Source organism: Neovison vison, chromosome 13 (genome assembly GCF_020171115.1).
Source record: "Neovison vison isolate M4711 chromosome 13, ASM_NN_V1, whole genome shotgun sequence".
Lineage (NCBI taxonomy): Eukaryota > Metazoa > Chordata > Mammalia > Carnivora > Mustelidae > Neogale > Neogale vison.
This window is the reverse complement of record NC_058103.1, coordinates 73,008,500-73,027,123: the sequence shown is the minus strand read 5'-3', so window position 1 is coordinate 73,027,123 and position 18,624 is coordinate 73,008,500. Positions and strand designations below refer to the sequence as shown.

Genomic DNA, 18,624 nt, shown 5'->3' with positions numbered 1-18,624 from the left:
CTTGGAGTAGCTTACTTGGGAGACAGCATGTTTACTGGCAACTACAGTTCAGGGGATGCACATGGAAGTCTGGGTTGGACCCTGTAAGGAGCCCCAGCTGCGGTCGTCCACAAGACCACCCTCTCTTGTCATTTTTTAAACATCATTTAGCACTGTAAGCACTCCTCTAAACACTTTATTTCTTAGTGGCTAAGTCTCACATATATCTCATTTTCTTTCTCTTTCTCCTCTTCCCCATGCAGATTCCTCCTCCTCTTCACCATCATTGTGTCTGTGAGACTGAAACTTGGTCCTGGGTCCTCCTCTCATTTCACCATTCCCACCCTGAAATCTCACCCATGTCCATGGCCTCATTCACCCCCGATATAAACAACACAAACCTGATAAACAGATGTGTATCTCCAGCTCCCATCTCTCTTCTGATCCCCAGACCTATGAAGCCACCTCTTATTCATCCTTTTAACCTTGGGTGACTCACAGGGACCTCAAACTCCATACATTCAAGACCAAACCCATGCTCTTCCCCCTGTAATGTGGTTGTCCTCTACTGCTTCTTTCCCCCAGTGAATGATACACTCGTCACTCAACCATGGCCAGGTGCTCAGGCAACAGCCCTCACAATGCCTCCTCTTTACCTCCGTGCCAAATCCTTTACAAAATACTGTCCTTTTACTTCCTATGTAGTTTTCACTCTGCTTCTCTACATCTCTACCACCGTTAGTCAAACTATCTTTTGCTCAGACTGCTTGGCCTTCTAACGTATTCTGCATCCACATTGTTTCTGCTCCCTTTCCCCTTACCTTATTTCTAGTGCAGGTGGAGTGATTTTTAAAAAAAATGCAGATCTGTTTGTGCCCCTTTCCTGCTTGATAGTCTTCAATGGCTCCTCCTCACCAACAAGGTAAATTCCAGAAGCCTCATACATGCTCCTGCAGGCTTGATCCCATGCTCCCTGGTGCTTCACCTCGATTCTCTCCCCAGACTGCACTCATCATACTGGCCTTCTTTCAGTTTCCCCAATGCCACAGGGCCCTTGCACTAGTTGGTCTTTATGCCTGAGGTCTTCTCCTCCCCTAGTCAAGATCTCATCCCTCAGTTATCAGCTCAAGCATTATCTGTCTCAGCGAAGCCTTGGCTAACCCCTGGACTTGCTACTCAAAGTGTGATTTAAGTCCTTGAATCATATGTTTCAAGCCCTTGAATCATAATCTCCCTCTTAACCAGATCCCCAGGTATATGTATAACCAAATCAGAGACTTACTTCTCTAAGAGATTTAATACCTAATAGATACTATATTCTCTAGTCTAAGGGTAAGGGCTAGAAAGGAGTGTGCAGATAGTCTCAGCCAGGAAATCCATTGCCTCTTCTCTCCACTGAAGCACACACTTCCAATTTGTCCCCTCTGTTCAGAAATTTTCCAAATATGGTAACTCTTCTAATCCATTAAGCAGCTTCCCACTGCTCTTCTACCCTAACTCATTTCAGTATCTCTTTAGGGTTTACTTTGGTGTGTTCACAGCCAACATTCCTTGGAGATTCAATTGTCCTGTGTCTGTCCTGGAATTATATATAACCCCTTACCTTTATGTGGCACTGGGTCATTCACATGCATTATCTTGTTACAGCCTCACAACCCTGTGAGATCATTATGATCATTCTCCTACTAAAGGTAACACCAGGACTCAGGACTGAGAGGAGTTACTTGCACACACGCAGGTGCACGGCAGACCTGGGACTTGCACTGAAATCTCAGACTCTCTTTCTGGCTTGTTCTCTCAATATTCTTTCTGGGAGATGATGGAGAATAGCTGTTATGTCTGCAGCACACAAGGGTGAATTTGGGTGACCCTCGAATATGGGAGTTTTGAGAGTGAAATGAGAAAGAAGGAGCCAAAAATGGAGAAGGCAAGGCATTGGGGGAGGCAAAAGACTCAGACTGTGACTGAAGTTGGGGTGCCTCTAATCCAGTCATGGTGCCAAGGTGTCATCTGGGGAAAGTACAATGGAAGCCATGGATCTGTGGCTTGGACTTTTTCCCTGTGGTAAGTGGCTGCAGTGATCTCCCATCTAAGCCATGGCTTGTCATTGTCACCAATGCTTTAGGACTATGGACTAACAGCACATTGCATTCACTTGGACCCTTGGCTCCTCTAATAAAAGGTTTGTCTAGAGGACGGTCAGCAGGAGGCCTAGGAAGGGGGGCTGAAGGAGCCAAACCTTCTTGCCTTAACCTAAGGGAGTGGGCACCTAGGCCAGCCACCAACACTGTCCAGCTGGCCAGAGCCGTGCTGTGGCACCATGTGAGGACAGGCCTTCACTGGGGGTGATCTCTTCAGCTTGGCATCTTTCAGGGCTCTTGTGAGGTCAACCTCTCTGCACCTCTCTATTGACATCATGAGGCAATGAAGTCTTGGAGGAAAGGACCCCAGTTAGTTATCAGTGTCTGCTTTCTGGGAATGCTAGGATCAGACTCTTCTTGGTGTTCTCATCCCTGGGGCCTCAGCTCAGAGATTACCTCCCCAACATCCTGTCCAAAGTCTCCTTCAATGGTCTCTCCCTCATCCAGTTAGTCCCTCACATCACCCTGTTTATTTCTATTACCAGCAACTGTCAAATCTGTGGCAGGTTTTTTTTTTTAATTTATTTTAACTGACTGAGTTTTATTCATCCCATTCCACAATGCGCCTTCAGAACTGTGCTTGGCACATCATGGGAGCTGAAACCCACCGAATGAATAATTATTGAAAATAACAGCAAAATCTCCCCCCAAACCTAAGGACATCCTGCCCACAGTGTGTGCCCATCAGTTTAGGCAAGGGGCACCAGGCCTGGCCCCTCCCCAAGCACCCAACAAGCAGAGTCAGAGAACCAGATAGCAGGGCTCACTCAGGCCCAGCTCTTTCCAGCCTCCTGTGGGGAGAAGCCCTCGGGCCTCCACAGACCTCCACATTCTGGGTGATCAATGTCCTGCCCTCACTCTCAGCCAGCAGTGAGGTGCTTATGTTCTAGAGTCAAGAACCACGACAAGAAAGGGGCTCCAGGCGGCCCCAGGTTTCAGCCAGCTGATTCTCTGCGGGGCCGTGTTTCCAGAGGTGCGGTGATCAAGAATCTCCCCACCACAGGCTAAGACAGAAGAGTCCAGTTCCTCCCTGCCCCTGACAAAACAGGGAATACTATTAAATATAAATAATTTATACAAAATGGCTCGTACAAAAAGCTGTGGGAGGGGGAGGGACATCTCTGTGAGAGACTGAGATGACCGGAAAGGGAAAGATGCCCACACCTCTCCTGGTCCTTAAAACAGAGCCCTCCGGAGGAGGCCCAAGTCCCAGCAGGGGGCTCTGGCAGGCAGAAGAGAGGCAGAACAGGGCCGAGGGGGGCTCAGGGGGCCAGGCTGGAGAGCAGAGTGGTGAACTGCAAGGCCTGCCCTGCCAGCGCCGCCACACACTGTGCCATCTCTTGGGCTGCAGGGTGGGACGGGTAGCCCAGGGCGGCCCCCTTGACAGCCAGGACGGTGGCCCGCAGTGCCTGGCCCAGTGCTGTCCCTGCAGCCCCAACCTGGGCTCGCAGAGGAGCGGAGGCTGCCAGCCGGCCCAGAGTGTCCCCAACAAACACCAGGCGGTGAGCAGCCACCACCACCCGTTTGCCGTGGGGCACGAAGAGGCGTGGGGGTTGGTGGGCCTGGGTGCTGGATGTGAGGGCCGCCACGGCAGCCTGCAGGGCTGAGTAGTGGCTCTGGCACTGGCCTGCGTAGAAGTGCAGGAGCTGCAGGTCTCCAGTGGGCAGATCCAGTGGCTCCTCCGGGCATGGGGCCTCCTGATGGCAAGAGCAGTGGTTGATGGGCATGCTCGCTGCAGTGCTCCTTTTGCAGCCCCTTCCTCCCTCTTTCCCTTGCTCAGCTCCTCATTCCTTCCTTTCTGCCCAAGCTCTTTGCTCTGCCTACCACAACCTTTAAATTCTCATAGCCAGGGCTAGGAAAGTGCTCGGAGCGGATGACAGATCAGTCTGGATTCAAACTAGTCTCTGAACTTGTTTCCTTAGCTCTAAAACGGGGCCTCTGGGACCACATTGTCCAGCATCAACATAATGTGATGTTATGTGTAATAAAGATATTTCTAGTAGCCATGTTAAGAAAAGTAAAAAGAAATCAGATTTTCCCCCTAACTCCAGATATAAAAATTGTTGTAATCTCAACATGTAATCAATATAAAAATAACCGATGTTTCTTTTCACTCTAAGTCTGCAAAATCTGGTGTGCATTTGGTTTATACGTACAGTGCCTTTCAATTCAGCCTAGCCGCATTTCAAGGACGCAGTAGCTGCACATGGTCAGGGGCCACCATACCATACTGGATGGTGCCATTCCAGTGTCTGCTTCCCAAGGCTGCAGCACAGTTACTGCCGCAGCACGTAGAGAGAACTTAGAACGTTGCACACGGTGAGCACCACTCGAGTACTAACTGCGGCTGTGATTAGTGCTGACCCATGCAATGTGCTTATTAGCATGGGGCCCACACTTGGGATCTACCTGAGAATCGGTAGCTACAATGCTTAGGACCATTCTAGACAGTCAAGGAGACCACCTCACTTTCCTGAGGCCCAGAGAGATTAACTGGTGACTTCAGGGCCCCTGGCTTCTTACTGGTGGAGCTGGGATTAGAAGCCAGGTCTCTTAGGAACCCAGGAATTCACAGTTGGAAGGAGCCTCAGAAGTCAACCGGCCCAGCCCCAAATTCTCTCTGCTTCCCTGGCTGTTTGGTTTTCTGATTCTTCTCCAACACATTCTTTCCCCTCTTTCTGAATTCCTGATATCCTTTTCCAGGTTCCAGCTCCTTCCTGCTGAATTCTTGTTCCTCTCTATCCCAGCTCCGGCTCCCCAAGTTCTTACCCCCATCCTAACTTCCCTCCCTTGCTGCTCCCCCCAAGTTCCTGTTCCTCCTTCCTGTTCCCACAGGATTACCTGCTGCTCTGGAAGCCCCCTCTCCAGCAGTTCAGGATCCCCTGGGCAGACTTTATCCAGGGGCCTACATCCCTGAGCTTTATCCATGCCCTGTGGGAGGGACCAGGGTCTCAGTGCAGGGGTGGGGGAGCAGGGCAGGTGCCCCCTTCCCCGTGTTCCTGCCCCTTCCCTGTCCCTCTTTCTTCCCCAGGTCTCTCCTGCCATCAGAGGTTGTAGGTTCTTGACCCCAGGTCTGGGAGAGTTCTGGTGGCAGGTTGGATAGCTCGGGGACCCCAGGCTGGGTTTAGATGGAGTGTAGCACCAGTACAAGTGGTGGGGCCAAGTATTGGGGTCCCAGGCCATAGGGTGCAGGGCCAGTGGAGGAAGGGAGGGAAGAAAGGGAGGGTCCCTCTGGTTACCTTGGTGGCATTCCTGGTGGGAGGGGAGCTTACCTTCAGATGGACATAGTCGTACTCTTCAGCCATTGGGATGCCCTCATACTCATTGTGGGGTCCTGCTGGATCATCCTCTACCTCCCTGCCCTCTGGATCCTCTTCAACCTTGGGGCCCCCATAGCCTGGCAGGCGGGGTGGGGGTGGGGGTAGAGGTCGGTCCTGGATGCTGCCTTTCCGGCCTGGAGCAGGAGAGGGAGCGGGGGAAGGGCTGGGGGCCTCAGGGACAGGCAGGGCAGGCAAAGGGCGGCGGGACAGGCTCTCGGCTGAGGGCAAGCGGGGCCTGTGTGGGAGTGGGGGGCTTCTGGCTAGAAGCAGGGCCAAAGCGTCCAGGTCATTGGAGGCTGAGGCTCCTGGGGGCTCTGGAGAAGGAGGCGCCTCTGGTCCAAGCAGGGGCACATCGTAGATGCCCTCATCAGTGCCTCCACCTTCCCCATCTGCTAGCAGTTCCTCTGGCGCTTCGTACAGATTGAGCAGGGCTGAGGCCCGTTTCAGGTTGGAGGGGGCAGCGTAGAGGGGGGGCTCGGGTTCCCGGCCCCCTTCCCACTCCAGATCTGCTTCCAGCTCTGATGGCAGCTTTGGGGCCAAAGGCACATCGTAGGGAGCTTCATCCTCTCCAGGGGGCTGCAGAGCACCCTGGGCCAGAGGGCGGCTGAAGGAGGCAGGGGAGTCGTAGGGACCATTGGCGGGAACTCGGAGGGCCGTGGGGGGCACGTCATAGACCTGGAGAGGGAGCCGAGCCACCAGTTATTGTCAAATTCAGCAGCGAACACCCTCCCAGAGTCCTCTGCTCCCTGCCCAGCATATACATGGGTGTCTAGCTCTCACCTCCAGGGCGTCTCCAGGGGCGGCTGTCTGGGTCCCACTCCCTCTGGGGACCTTGTAGATGGGATCAGAGGAGGGCAGGCAGGGTCCAGCCTGAGGTCCTACGGTAGGACAGGGCCGAGCTGGGGGTGGTACCACATATACCTGGGGGATCAAGACAGATGGAAGGGTCGGAGTGGGGACCAGAGAAGCAGAGAATGTATGCCATAGAGGAACTTACAACCTTTCTAGCCCCCATCCCGTGCCCATGGGGAGACAGAGCCCAGGGAGGGTTGGCAGACAGGTTTCACCCAGCTCTGGGTCCGTGAAGAGCTGCAGTCTCAGGGCTCGCCTTGCCCCCACCTTGCTGCAGGCACCAGCAGAGGGGAACGGGGCTCTTCTGGCTTGGGGTGGGGAGGGTTCCAGCTCTCACCTCCTGGTCCTCATTGCTGTGCTCTGGGGCTGGAGATGGTGAGCCAGGCTGGGCAGGGGGCTCCTGGGTGAGGCTGGGCTGGGGTGCTGGGCCGGCAGGAAGGAGCTTCACTCTGTTGGCGGGCACAATGCCCTGCTGGCCATGCAGCGAGCAGAGGCACCAGCCATCCAGGCCACCAGCGCCCTCCCTTTGCAGGACCCGGAGGACATCCCCTCGGCGGAAGGATAGCTCCTGGGGGGACTCAGCGGTGTTGTCGTACAGTGCCCGGGCCAGCTGGGCCTGGTGGGGGAGGCGGGAGTGGGGAGAGGGGTCTTACACACATAGCAGGTCAGCAGGTCCCTTGCTCAGAAATATCACAGAGCTCCCCACATCCCTCAGGCTACAGATCTGAATTGACTCAGCCCTTGTTGACTGGGTCCTGCCTTGTCTCCAGCTTCATCCCCCGTTCTCTTCCTCTTCCTATCTATTCCCTGAACTAGAGAGACTCTTTCCCACTTCAGGGCCTTTGCACTTGTGGTTTCCTTTACTCTTGCCTTGACTTATCACCTGACTGGCCCTTTTTCATCCTTCAGTTCTGCTTAAGTGTCTCCTTCTCAAAGAGGTCTTTCCTTCATTCTTCTCCCTACCCAACTCGGTGTCGGTCTCCACCATTGTTTCCTTCATCAGACTTTACATTATTTGCCTACTTCATTTCTTATTGTCTGTCTCTTCCCTTACCCTGTAAGCTCTGGGAGAACATAACAGGGACTGCTCTATTCCTGGCCCCTGCCAACGGGCTTCACCTGGAATCAAGTCTCAAGGAACATGTGTTGCATGAATTCCCTCCAAAGCTTCGTATACATGAGAAAGACCCGCTAAGGTTTGCCCGAGACTCTCCTTCACCTTCCCTGTTTCTCAGTCAGCATCCCCCACAAGCAGAAGTTTAGACTGAATGGCAGCAGAGACCCAGCAATCCGTGAGAGACTGGGACAAACCCAGCCCAGACAGTGCCTAGGCATAAAAAGGAAGAAAACAGAAACTGAAGCAACTGTTTTGTTCTCAGTCTCTGCAAAGAAGGTTCTATCAGAGGAAGCTGAGGTTACCATGGAGAGGAGAAAAGAGTATACACTCTACTGTGTGTGTGTTTGGGGTGGCCGGGCGGGGAGGGTGGGACTGGCAGATCAACCAAGAGCAAACATTTGTCAGCCTGTTTCCAGTACTGTCTGGTAGGGACAGCTAAGCTTTGTTGCTTTGAGATCCATCTGCTCAGGTGGAAAGTCACAGATAATCAAGTGAAAATTATGTATCCAGACACTATGCAAGTCTTTACACTAATCATCTTATCTCATTTAATCCTAAAACACCCTTATGAGGATGGAGCCATCATTATCCCCATTTGGAAAGGTGGCTGGGACATAGAGGGTAGGACTCTGCCCCCAACAGAGAGCTGGTGCTGCTGGCAGAAGTGACTCGAACCCCAGGCTGTTTGACTCCAGAGCTAGTGCTCTTAGTCACCCGCTACTGCTTCTCCACAATCACAAACATGAGGTTCTACTTTCTTCTTTTTCTATTAGTGACTTAACCTCTTGGTTAGGTAGAATCCATGACTCCAACATGACTCAAGCACATATGAAGTCTTCGTTACACCCGATTTCCCTTTGCTATTCAGCTCTCATGGGGCTCCGGTCCCATGTTGCCTTTGGTAGAATCAGGCTTCCACCACTCACTGTACTGGAACATGTTCTGGTTGGGTTGTGCTTGCCAGGTGACCACGCCTGCTGGCGGGCTCCCTGGCGATGGTGGTGGACAGCAGGAGTTAGGTATCACCGAGCAGGTAATCCATGTGCGCTAATTCAGTAGAACATCTCAAGCTAAAGGTCTCTGGCAGGAGTGCATTTGGTCCCAGACCCTGGAGAGAAGGAGGCCTGGCTCAGGCAGCAAAAGTGCATGTTCCTTTCATGGGCATTTCCCTTGCGTGGAGAGGGGGTCCAGCCCTCTCGGCTGGGTGATTTTAACAACAAACAGACTTTTCCTCTTGCCTGGTTCCACACTCATCAAGCCATTTTCTGACTATATTTTGGCTTCTAAAGGATATTCTCCCACAGAAAGAAAACATGCTAACCAGATGGCACAAATTCCTGGTTACCTCAGCACTTTTCTTTCTAATTGTTAATTAGAAATTAGTGTTTTGGGTTAGGCGGGGGGTGAAGAGCACAGTTCTGAGGCAGACAGACCGGCGCTTCAGTCCTGGCTCTGTCCCTTTCTAACTGCATGACTTTGGGCAGGTTGTTTTGACCTTCCCAAGCCTTCGGTTTCCTCCTTTGTACAATTCCATGGCCATATCCAAATATCCATTTCTGGAAAATAACAGCGCTATCTTCACAGGGTTATGGTGAGGACTGGAGGAGATAATGCATCAAACCACCAGGACAAAGCTTAGGACCCACACGGGGCCTATATATGCTCAACAAATATTAGCTACTATTAGGATCCTATGAGTTTGATGAATGTGAATGCCACCTCCCACCTCTAGGTACAAAGAAAAATCTGCCTCCTGGGACTACAAAGCTGACCAGCTGACCTAAGCTAGCCTTGAGCCAGCATCTTTATGTCAGAGTAACCCTCCCTGTTTTCAGGACCTCCCCCTCTCCAGGCTCTGAGTTCAGGTCTTCTCACCATCATACAGACTGAGGAGCTAAAAACGAGTTTGGTCTGAGAAGGAGTGAAAACTGAACTCCTCCTGGTAGTATGGGAGGATGTCAGGAGCCATGCTTCTCGTCTTTCCAGCCTCACAGTCCTCCTGCCCAGAGTACCCCTTCGGAAGGCACCAGAAAACAAGAGGCAGCCTCGCTTTCCCCGGAAATCACAGCATCTAGGGAAGGGTGGAAAGGGGACAGAGTTGCTTGGACTCAAACTGTAAGGTGTGCAGGGCAGAAAGCAAGAGGTGGGCTGTGGAGAGCTCCTCCTAGTGTTAAGGTTTGAATTCTGTCCGAACAGGCCAAACCTCTGGGCCTCACCATTTCAGGAACTCAGGCCCGAGCTGTTGATAGACTGATTGATGACGGGTGTGGCCACCCTGCTCTACCCCCTCCTCAGGGGCCCAGCTGACTTGTGAGGGAGTGGCTGCCTTAACTGGGGGGTGGCAGTGGGCCACAAGCTTTCTGGGAGGCCTCCTCCCACCCTCCCATCATGCCAGCTGTCTCCTCCCTTTGTCCCCAGTCCCCGGAAAGTGGCCAGAGGCTGGCTGACATCACCTCTCCTCCTCCCTCTATTTTCTCTCTCTCCGTGCCTGATCTCCCTCTTTTGCTTTATTTCTCCCCTTTCCTCCATTCTTCCTCTACAGAAGGGCCTCTTTGGCCTCTCCTATTTTCCTGTAGCCACCTCCGTTCCTTCACCCCCTCCCAACCTTTTTACTTGCCTCCCAATCACAAGCCCCTGCCAACCACCGGTGGCCATCTGTTCCCGCCCCTAAAACAGCAGATAGGACTCGGGCTAGGCTTGCCCCCTCCCCTCCATCCAGGGGCAGCCTCCAGAAAGAAAAAGAGGAGAATGGGGAGGGGGGGGAGAGAAAGGGGAACCTAGACCCAGAAGGAGCTAGGGAAGGGGAGTGAGAGGGAGAAAGGGAAACAAAAGCAGGGGCGGGGGGTGAGGACACAGCCTCTCGGAGGAGAAAGGGCCCAGGGAGAAAGACAAAGAGAAGGCAGAAAGAAATAAAAGTGACAGGAGTGCAGGGCAGGCCGTGGAGGCCTATGGCCCGCAGCCTCCTCTCCCTGGTGGACTCACCGACGTGGCTATGGCCATGGCCTTGGCCTCCCGCGGGGCCTGCTTTAGGCCAAGATCGGTTTCGTTGATTTCACCAGCTGCCGCCCCGCATCATGGAAGCGGCCCCCGGCTGCGGCGCCTGAGTCGTGGCCTCCGCGGTGGTTGGAGGAGGAGAAAGAAAACCCACAAAACTCCCCAAATGGGAGGCAGCTTGGCCGGGCAGGAGGAGGAGCGGGGCGGGCCGGGGCGTCGCTGCGGGACCTCATCCAAGGGCGCGCGCTCCGTGCCGTCCCGGGGGCCACGGGGTTGGCCAGGCCGCCGGAGCCGCCCGCCCTAGGCCGCTGAGGGACCCGGGGTTCGCATGGGCCAAAAGCTCCCTCCCAGGGCCGGGCAGGCGAGAAGGCGGGGGCTGGGGCAGTGCTCGACGCCTCGCCGGGCCGCTCGGGACGGCCCCGAGGGCTGGGAGAAGCAGCCGGGGCGGTTGGGCTGGACGGGCGAGTTCAGGGGCCAACCGTCCCCAGCTGGGGGCCGCGGCGGAGAGCGGTGCTCCCAGGGCTGTGGTCGGGGCGGCCCGGGGCCCTGCGGCGGCCCAGCTGCGAGGGGGTGGGGCGAGCGAGCACGGAGACGTTCGCCCCTTTTCAGACTCGCCCAAGTTGGCAGAAGGAGGCCAGGTTGGCGCGGGAGGCCTGAGAGCGTGGCTGTGGGGCTGCGTCGCCGGTGGAGCTGCGGTCGGCCCAGACACTCGCACGCCCGGCGGCGAGGCGGGTTCACACTCACGCACACTCGCCCTCTGCACGCCCGGGACTCAGGGGGCGCCGCGACGGAACCTCGCTCCCCGCACGCGGGCTCGGCCCGAAGGTGGGGGACGGCCTTCCCCACGCCGCCGCGGGGCCCACCCGCGCGCCGCCACCCCTCGGCCCGCTCACGCGCACCCGCCGCAGGGCCCCTCGGCGCGCTCTGGAGCTCGAGGCAGCTCCCAGGTGGCTCTGGGGACGGAGAGAAAGGCCACAAAGCAAAGGAAACAGCAAAGAGAAGGCGAAGGAGGAGCAGGGGCCAAGGGTCCAGACTCGCCTGGAGGGGGGCCCGGAAGGGGGGGCACTGAAGGGGCTGCGAAGGCTCCGGGGGTCGCGCGTGGCCTTCGGGCTCAGTCCCCGCGCGCGCGGCTCCCCTTCCCTCCCCTTCCCGGGCTCCCAGCTCCCTCTCAGGGTAGCTCCTTCCTCCACCCCTCGGGCCCTCTACGCCGCGGCGCGGGGCTCAGTCCTGGGGATTAAAAGAAAGGAGGGAGGGGAAAAGGGAGGGGAAGGGAAGGGGCGGAGGAGAAAGGAGGACGATCCCTCCCAAGGCGGGTGTTGAGTTTCAGCTCGGGACCCTCAGGCCAAACTGCGCGCCCCCTCCCGGGCCCGCTCCCCGGCGCCTCCTGCTCCCGACGTCGCGGCCGACCTCCCGTGGTCTGGTGAGCTCCTTCCTGGGAGCCTCCCTCACCCAGCCGCGCCCCCGCTCTGTCCCGCGAGCCCCGCGCCTCCCTCTGCGTCCCTTTCATGAGCCCCACATCTGTCTTTCCCGTGGGAGGGAGCACGCTCCTTCCTCCTTTCTGGGGTCCTCAGCCGAGCGTCTCTTCTCCCTTGGCGTTGCCTCAGCAGCGGTGACAGGGTTGGCCAGCCGTTCCTGGAGGGGATTGGGCGGGGGGGTCTGCAGCTGGACATGGATTCTGGCCCTGGCAGAGAACAGGAGCCTGGTCCCAGAGCTGCAGGCGGGCGGGTGGTGCCGCCTCTTACACTTTTCTGCCAGTCTGGGCCTGCCCCCACCCCCTTTCACTCTGCAGCCTCCGGAGCAGGAGTGGGGACTGTGGGCACAACAGGGCAGACCTCTTTCAGAGGAGCTAGGATCAGCTGAAAGGACAGAGTACTTGGGTTCCCACACCTCCTTGGTGTGCTGTTTCCCTCCAGCTACCCCCATCTCTTGCATCTCCCTTTTTGGGGCACACCTCAAGGCCTCTTAGGCTGGAATGGAGCCTGCCTTCTTCCATTTTTGAGGTTCCTGGTGTTGAAAAAGTGAGCTGCCATACAGGATTGAAAAACTGTGTTAGATTTTCAGTGTTTACTTTTAACAAATTAACACTTCAAACACATAAAACAGACAATGACTATGTATAACCTAATTTGGAGATAACATCAGAAGTCTAATTTAAGGCCCTTTGTGAACCTGAGGCCTTGAACAGGTGCTCCCCTCTTTCTCTCCTCACATTACACAGGCCCACACATCCAGGCATTTCTTAGCAGGGGAGGAGGCCACCAGCCCTGTCTCCCTTTCCCTGTCACCTAGGACCTGTGAAGAATCCTATGCAGAGGGGAGAAGTAGGGTGGGTTAGGAAAAGATTTTGGGGTGAGCGTGGGGATGGACACTACAGTATTGGTGCTGGGCTTGGCTCACAGACCTGAGAATGGGCCTGGGAATTCTAAATAGACTTAGACTCCTTAGGATGGTAGAGAAACTTAGAAATTTCCAGATGGATTTGTAGGGAAGGAGAGCTCCACATCCCAGCTCCAGCCCAGTCCAATTTCCTCCAGACCCCAGTCCTGGGGGCGCCTGGCTGCCTGGAACACAGACATTCAGATGCTGGGGAGTGACTTGCTTTGCTCTGCCCGGGTCTGCCAAGAGTAAACTGGGGCCAAGATGGAGGCGGGCAGGAAATCCAATTCCCAAAGATGAATGTTCAGAGAGACACAAGGAGAAATAGACAGTGGCCGAAGAGGCAGGACTAGGCAGGAATAAGGGGCAGGCAGAATGGTGGTCTGGGAGGTGGGCTTTGAGGCTCACTGCCTGAGCTCAGTGCCCAGGGAAATAAATGTAGGTGAGGGGGAGCTGAGTACAAACCTGCAGGAAAACAACACTGTGCTTCTGGGAGGCCCAGGCATGGAAGGGAGCCAGTCACACTCAGGAATGAATCCCCAGTTGATTAGCTGTGCGACCTTGGTCCAGTTATGTAAAGTCTCTGAGTCTCAGGTCCTGATCTGCAGCAGTGTCTTTGGTGAAGAGCAAAAATATGTAAAATGCCTATAGCACAGAGATCTCCCTCCATGGCTTTTCCTCACCTTGGCTCCCTGGCCCCACCCCCCCGCCTCCCCACTGTCCTTTCATGAAAACGGAAAGTGTTTCTTTGTTGAGGCCAGGAGGAGCCTTTTCCCTGTCCTTATCTCATCTCTGCCTCTCCTTTGCAGGGGTTTAAGGCAATTCTACCTTGTTCAGGGAGAGCTCTGGGCTCCAGGTGAGGTTGGGCGGAACCCAGGCTGGGCAGTTAGACCCGGGGTGGGCGGTGGGCAGCTGCCTCTGGTAGCTGGGCCCTCCACTTGAGGGCTTGCCTGGGCCATATCCCAAGGATAACAGGGAAGGAACCCTTCCATCTGGCTTTCTGGGCCCCAAGTTCTCCCTCCTTCCCAGCAGGGCCAACTGCTGGTTTCTCCCATCCCTTATCATGACTATTCTTGTCTTGCTGAATGACATGTGCTCGTGCTGCTCAAAACGCAGGTACTCAGGGCTTCTTCCAGTTCTCCTCTCTTGGGACCCCACAGCAACTAGATTACCTGAGTTCTAATCCTGTTTCAATACTCAGTGAACTTGGCAGGACCTCTTGGAGCCTCTGGTTCCCTGTCTGTAAAGTGGGGATAATAATTAAATCAATAGCTTCAGGCTTTTTGTGAAGATTAAGAGATTCCTGAGAACAGTGCCTTGCCCTGCTGTTAAATGTTGGATAAAAGCAACTATTATTATTGCTATTTGAGGCCAGCCCCATGGAGGCAGCATCAGGTCAAAGACACAGTGTGTATCCTTGAGAAACTCAAATCACATAGACCATGATTGAATCCAGTCAGGACCTTGAAATAAAATCCAAACGCTCTGTCACAACCAGTAAGACCCTCAGCGATCTGGCCACTGCCCACCTTGTTACTTTATCTCATCCCGCTCTCCCCTATCCTTTGTTTTCCACCCACATTGTCCTTTCTAGCTCTCAGATACTCCCAGCTCTTTCCCACCTCTAGGACTCTGTCTGTCCTGCTGCCTCTGTCTAGACCACTCTTCCCCCACCTGTTTTCCATCGTCATGTCAAATTCCTCACCCTCAGAAAGGCCTTCCCTGGCTTTCCAATTCCGAGCAGCACGCTCCTTCCACTCCCCTCAGCCTCCTATCTCAGAACACTGTTGCGTTTTCTTCATAGCACTAATGATTATCAGACATGATCTGGTTTCCTTGTTTATTATCTGTCTCCTAAAACGTAAGCTTCACAAGGCAGAGATCTTATCTGGCTGTCCTCCTCTGTCCTCGTAGCATTCAGAATAGTGCCTGGCCTCTACTGGCGCTTAGTAACTACCAGCTGAGTGGATGAAGGAACAGGGCAGCTGTGACCCTAGGACAAATCTGAGTAAGCCCAGGGCTTCCATGGGTGCCACCAGCACTGGGCTGAGGGGAGAGAGTTGTGGGGCTATTTGCCCAGTGCTCCCAGATTTTCCATGTGTCTCCCAGGCCAGACAAGTTTTTCTCTTATTCCTTTTTTTTTTTTTAATTCCCTTTCTTTCTTTTTTTTTTTTTTTTTAAGATTTTATTTATTTATTTGACAGGGAGAGATCACAAGTAGACAGAGAGTCAGGCAGAGAGAGAGCAGAGAGCCCGACGAGGGGCTCGATCCCAGCACCCTGGGACCATGACCTGAGCCGAAGGCAGAGGCTTTAACCGACTGAGCCACCCAGGTGCCCCAATTCCCTTTATTTCTTAAAGACTCGCTTATTTATTTGAGGGGGTGGGCAGGGAGAGGAAAAGAATCTCAAGCAGACTCCCCGCTGAGTGTGGAACCCAACATGGGGCTTGATCTCAAGACCCCCGGGGAGATCATGACCTGAGCTGAAACCAAGAGTCGGACACTTAACTGACTGAGCCACCCAGGCACCCCACACAAGGTTCTCTTTGAAGGCAGGCTCCCAAGCCTAAGCATCTTCGTAACTACAGGTGATATCACAAATAGCAAACCACCAGTACCATTATCGCTAACTAATCAGGGCGCTGGAGGGCCGCATTGCTGGCTCACAGGCAGCTTGTGATCCAGGAGGTGGCCCCCAGGGCCAAGGACAGTGTGTATGGATTTACCGGTCGGGGGAGAAGTGTTTCAGCATTTTAACCGCTGGTGTGGGGCCTTCCCATCAGGCATGTGCCAACAGGCTTGTGAAGACCCTGCTGAGTCCTGTGGTTTCAGTGGTAGCTGAGGTCCAGAGTGGCTGAGCTTGTTGGCGCTTTTGTGGTCAACCAGGTTACCCTCTCAAAACCGAAAAACAAAACAAAACCAAAATAACCACAAGCAAGTCTACAAATGAGGAGAAAGGTCCAGAGAGGGCCCAAGATCAAGAAATGACCAGAGGCAGGGGTAGGACTTCAAGGCAGCAGGGCTGTCTTTCTGTGGAAGGGCAGGACAGCCACATTCTAGCTTCTTGAAAGCCCCCAGGGCCTCATGGTGGGGATACTTTCCATCCCATCTCCCCTGCCCTGCCCTGCTGGGTGCTGATCCCTCCTCCCAGGGGCTCTGTCAGGCTCCTCTGGCTGTGGGCCATGCCCAGGCAAGTGAGGACAGGTGTGAGGTGAACTTTCCTATGCTTCCGCCTTCTGCATTCTTCCCATTGTCACCCCTATCTCCCCACACCCCCAAGGATTCCCTGGAAGCTGAAATGACTCAGGGATTCCAAAACTAGTTCCCCCAGGAGGAAAACCCTCTGGAAAATGTTTCTCATGGCAGGGAATCACCCAAAGGAATCCCACAGAGCGGCGAGGAGATAAGGACAGAGGCTGAGCAAACCGGAGGGGTGGGGTGCATGTGACTCAGAGCCCAGGTTCTCAGGTCAGAGTCGATCACCACAGTGGGGGAAAGGCCAGCCCTGGGGGCAACTGTGTGCTCGCAGGGACCTTCCCTCTGCCTCATAGGGCTTTCTTCAGGATGTCCTGGTACAGAGGGAAGAGGACACCCCAAAGGCCTCTCCTGAAGGGCAGTGTGGGTCTCTGGCAGCATCAACAAGCAGCTGGGATCACTGCCAGCTCTTTCGAGCACCCCCTCCTGGACAGGGCCAAGATGGGAAGATCTGGGTCAATATGAATCTCTGAGGCTCTCATTGGTTTGGGGGGCTCCCACAGGGATCCAGCTCTTGTGGAAGAGCAGTGGCCCCTCACAGCCTTTTCTGGGGTTAAGGGTTTCTCCAGAACCCCCAAAAGCCATGTGCCAGGCATGGGGAATATGGAGCTAGAGCGGTGGGTCCCCTCCAGCAGGGCTGAGTGCCCAAGTGGACAGGAATGTCCCTGGCCTCTGGCAGGTTCAGGTGAGACCTGTCCTGGCTCAAACCTGGGTAAGCAGGAAAGCACAGATGGAGAGTGAGGAGGGGGAGGGCCTCTCTTCCATTTGCAGGTGACTAGGGGGTCAGCCCAGTGTGGATCCTGCATGCCAGGAGGTTAGATTTGGAACCGGTCAGGGGTGGGGTAAAAAGCCAGCTCTGTCCCTAACTATACAACCTTGGGTAGGTTACTAAATTTCTTGGGGTCTTAGTTGTGTCATCTGTAATATGGGGATACTAGTTTCCATCTCATCATTTCATTGTAAGGATAAAATGAGCTGCTTCAGGTACAGGGCATGGCCCTATCCTGGCATGTGACACAGAGGAGCCAAGGTCCCATGGCACACAGAAGCTAGAGGGTGTGGGGGAGCCTAGGGCAGACAGCAGGGCGACAGGAGTGGGTGATGTGTTCCTCACCTCAGTGCTTTTCCTAAGAGCTCCTGCTCCCCAGCCACCACCTGTTTCCCCTAAACCCCCGCCTCACCCCCAGTTCCAGGTTTCCTCAAACCACCAGAACAGCTTCTCCAATTCTCCAGACCATCCCCCCAACCTGATCTCATCACTCCTCCTCTCTGGGACTGCTTTGCCCTACAGCATTTGAAGGATTCCTCTTCATTCTGCAGTTTAACTTATTCCCGGGTCCCTTTGTTTATTTTCTGAGTCCTTGGTTACTAGAAGAGTATTTTCTAAGGGAAAGCACATGCAAATCAGAAAACATCATTCTAGAGACCATGTCTGTGTATGAGTGTGTTGGGGGCGTGGGTCGTGGGTGTGGGGGATGAGGGGGATGGATGGGCAAGGATGGAGGGGAAAGGCTTGGCCTGCTCTCAGCACTGTGTCTCCCAGGAGGGGTGACCCCAGGCTGACTCACGTCTTCAGGGTCAGGCCTAGTTAAAGCACTTCTGAGCACGTATGCCCCCTCCTGGCCGACAGTGGCCCATGGAACTGGGGGCGGGGCTGAGCTTGGGTGGACTTGCCCCATGACCCTAGAGGGCAGCTACCTGCTATGGCCCTTGTCCCCAGTGCCTTGGGAGTGGGGGTAGGGGCAGGTCCGTTCTGGAACTGGGATCTCCTGCTGGGCCATAGGTGAGGCTGTTAACAACCAAGCCCTTACCCTTCCTGGCTTCACATCATTTATGCAATGGAAGCAACCACCCACATCTTCTTCCATCAGACCCTACACGTCCAACTGACAAACTGATGGGGTCAAGGCATTCCAGGCAGTCCAGTGGGGTTAGGCCTGCATCCCTGGCCCAGAGGAGATCAGGACAGGGTTGGATGGGGCATGGAGCAGCCACTGGAGTGGGTGAGGGGTAGTGGGTAATGGACAATGAGAAAGATGTCTTAGGTGATGGGGGTCCTAGATGTTGGGGTCATCGAAAGCAAGAAAGGGGTCAGATAACAGAAGGGTTGAGGGTCAAAGGAGATAGAGGGAAATGTTCACTAAGCTGGGTGACCAGATGTCTGTCTGAGAAGAAAGGGAATGGCAGAGACAAGGCCCTGGATGAGGGCATGGGAATGAGGCCTCTTGAAGACAGACCAGATGATGTTCCCTAATTTGGGGTACCAAGCCAACCAGGGGAATTCCCATAACACCAGTTCTCCAGTGCCCAGAATGGCAGAGTACTATTACTTTGACCCCACACCCAGAAAGGTGCAAAGAACAGATTTTCCCCAATAGGCTCCCAAGGTGTGATGTGAATTACAACTTCCATGAATATAACATTTGAGCAGCTTTTGGAAACACTTTCAGGGTTTTTTTTGGTTTTGTTTTGTTTTTTTTAATGTCAGGTCACTCCCTCCAAAAGGTCGTGGAAATAAATTTGAATAAACAAAACAGGTTTGCTGAAAATAAAACCAGGACGCCGCAGCCGCTCCAGTCAGCTCCAGTC

The 18,624-nt window shown here is 54.5% G+C and overlaps 1 protein-coding gene across 2 annotated transcripts; it reads right to left on the bottom strand.

The window, feature by feature from the left end:
• Positions 1 to 7: 7 nt before the first annotated feature.
• On the bottom strand, positions 8 to 10,620 carry EFS (embryonal Fyn-associated substrate). Of its 2 annotated transcripts, XM_044232289.1 has the most exons (7): positions 10,392 to 10,620; positions 9,285 to 9,480; positions 6,630 to 6,908; positions 6,221 to 6,361; positions 5,393 to 6,115; positions 4,962 to 5,051; positions 8 to 3,817 (listed from the first exon to the last, which is right to left on the bottom strand). In XM_044232289.1, the coding sequence occupies exons 2-7, from the start codon at positions 9,288 to 9,290 to the stop codon at positions 3,383 to 3,385; spliced, it is 1,674 nt and encodes a 557-aa protein (XP_044088224.1). In that variant the 5' UTR covers positions 9,291 to 9,480; positions 10,392 to 10,620; the 3' UTR covers positions 8 to 3,382. The 2 variants fall into 2 exon arrangements, with proteins under 2 accessions (XP_044088224.1, XP_044088223.1); XM_044232288.1 differs by lacking the exon at positions 9,285 to 9,480 and having other exon boundaries at positions 10,392 to 10,619.
• Positions 10,621 to 18,624: the final 8,004 nt, after the last annotated feature.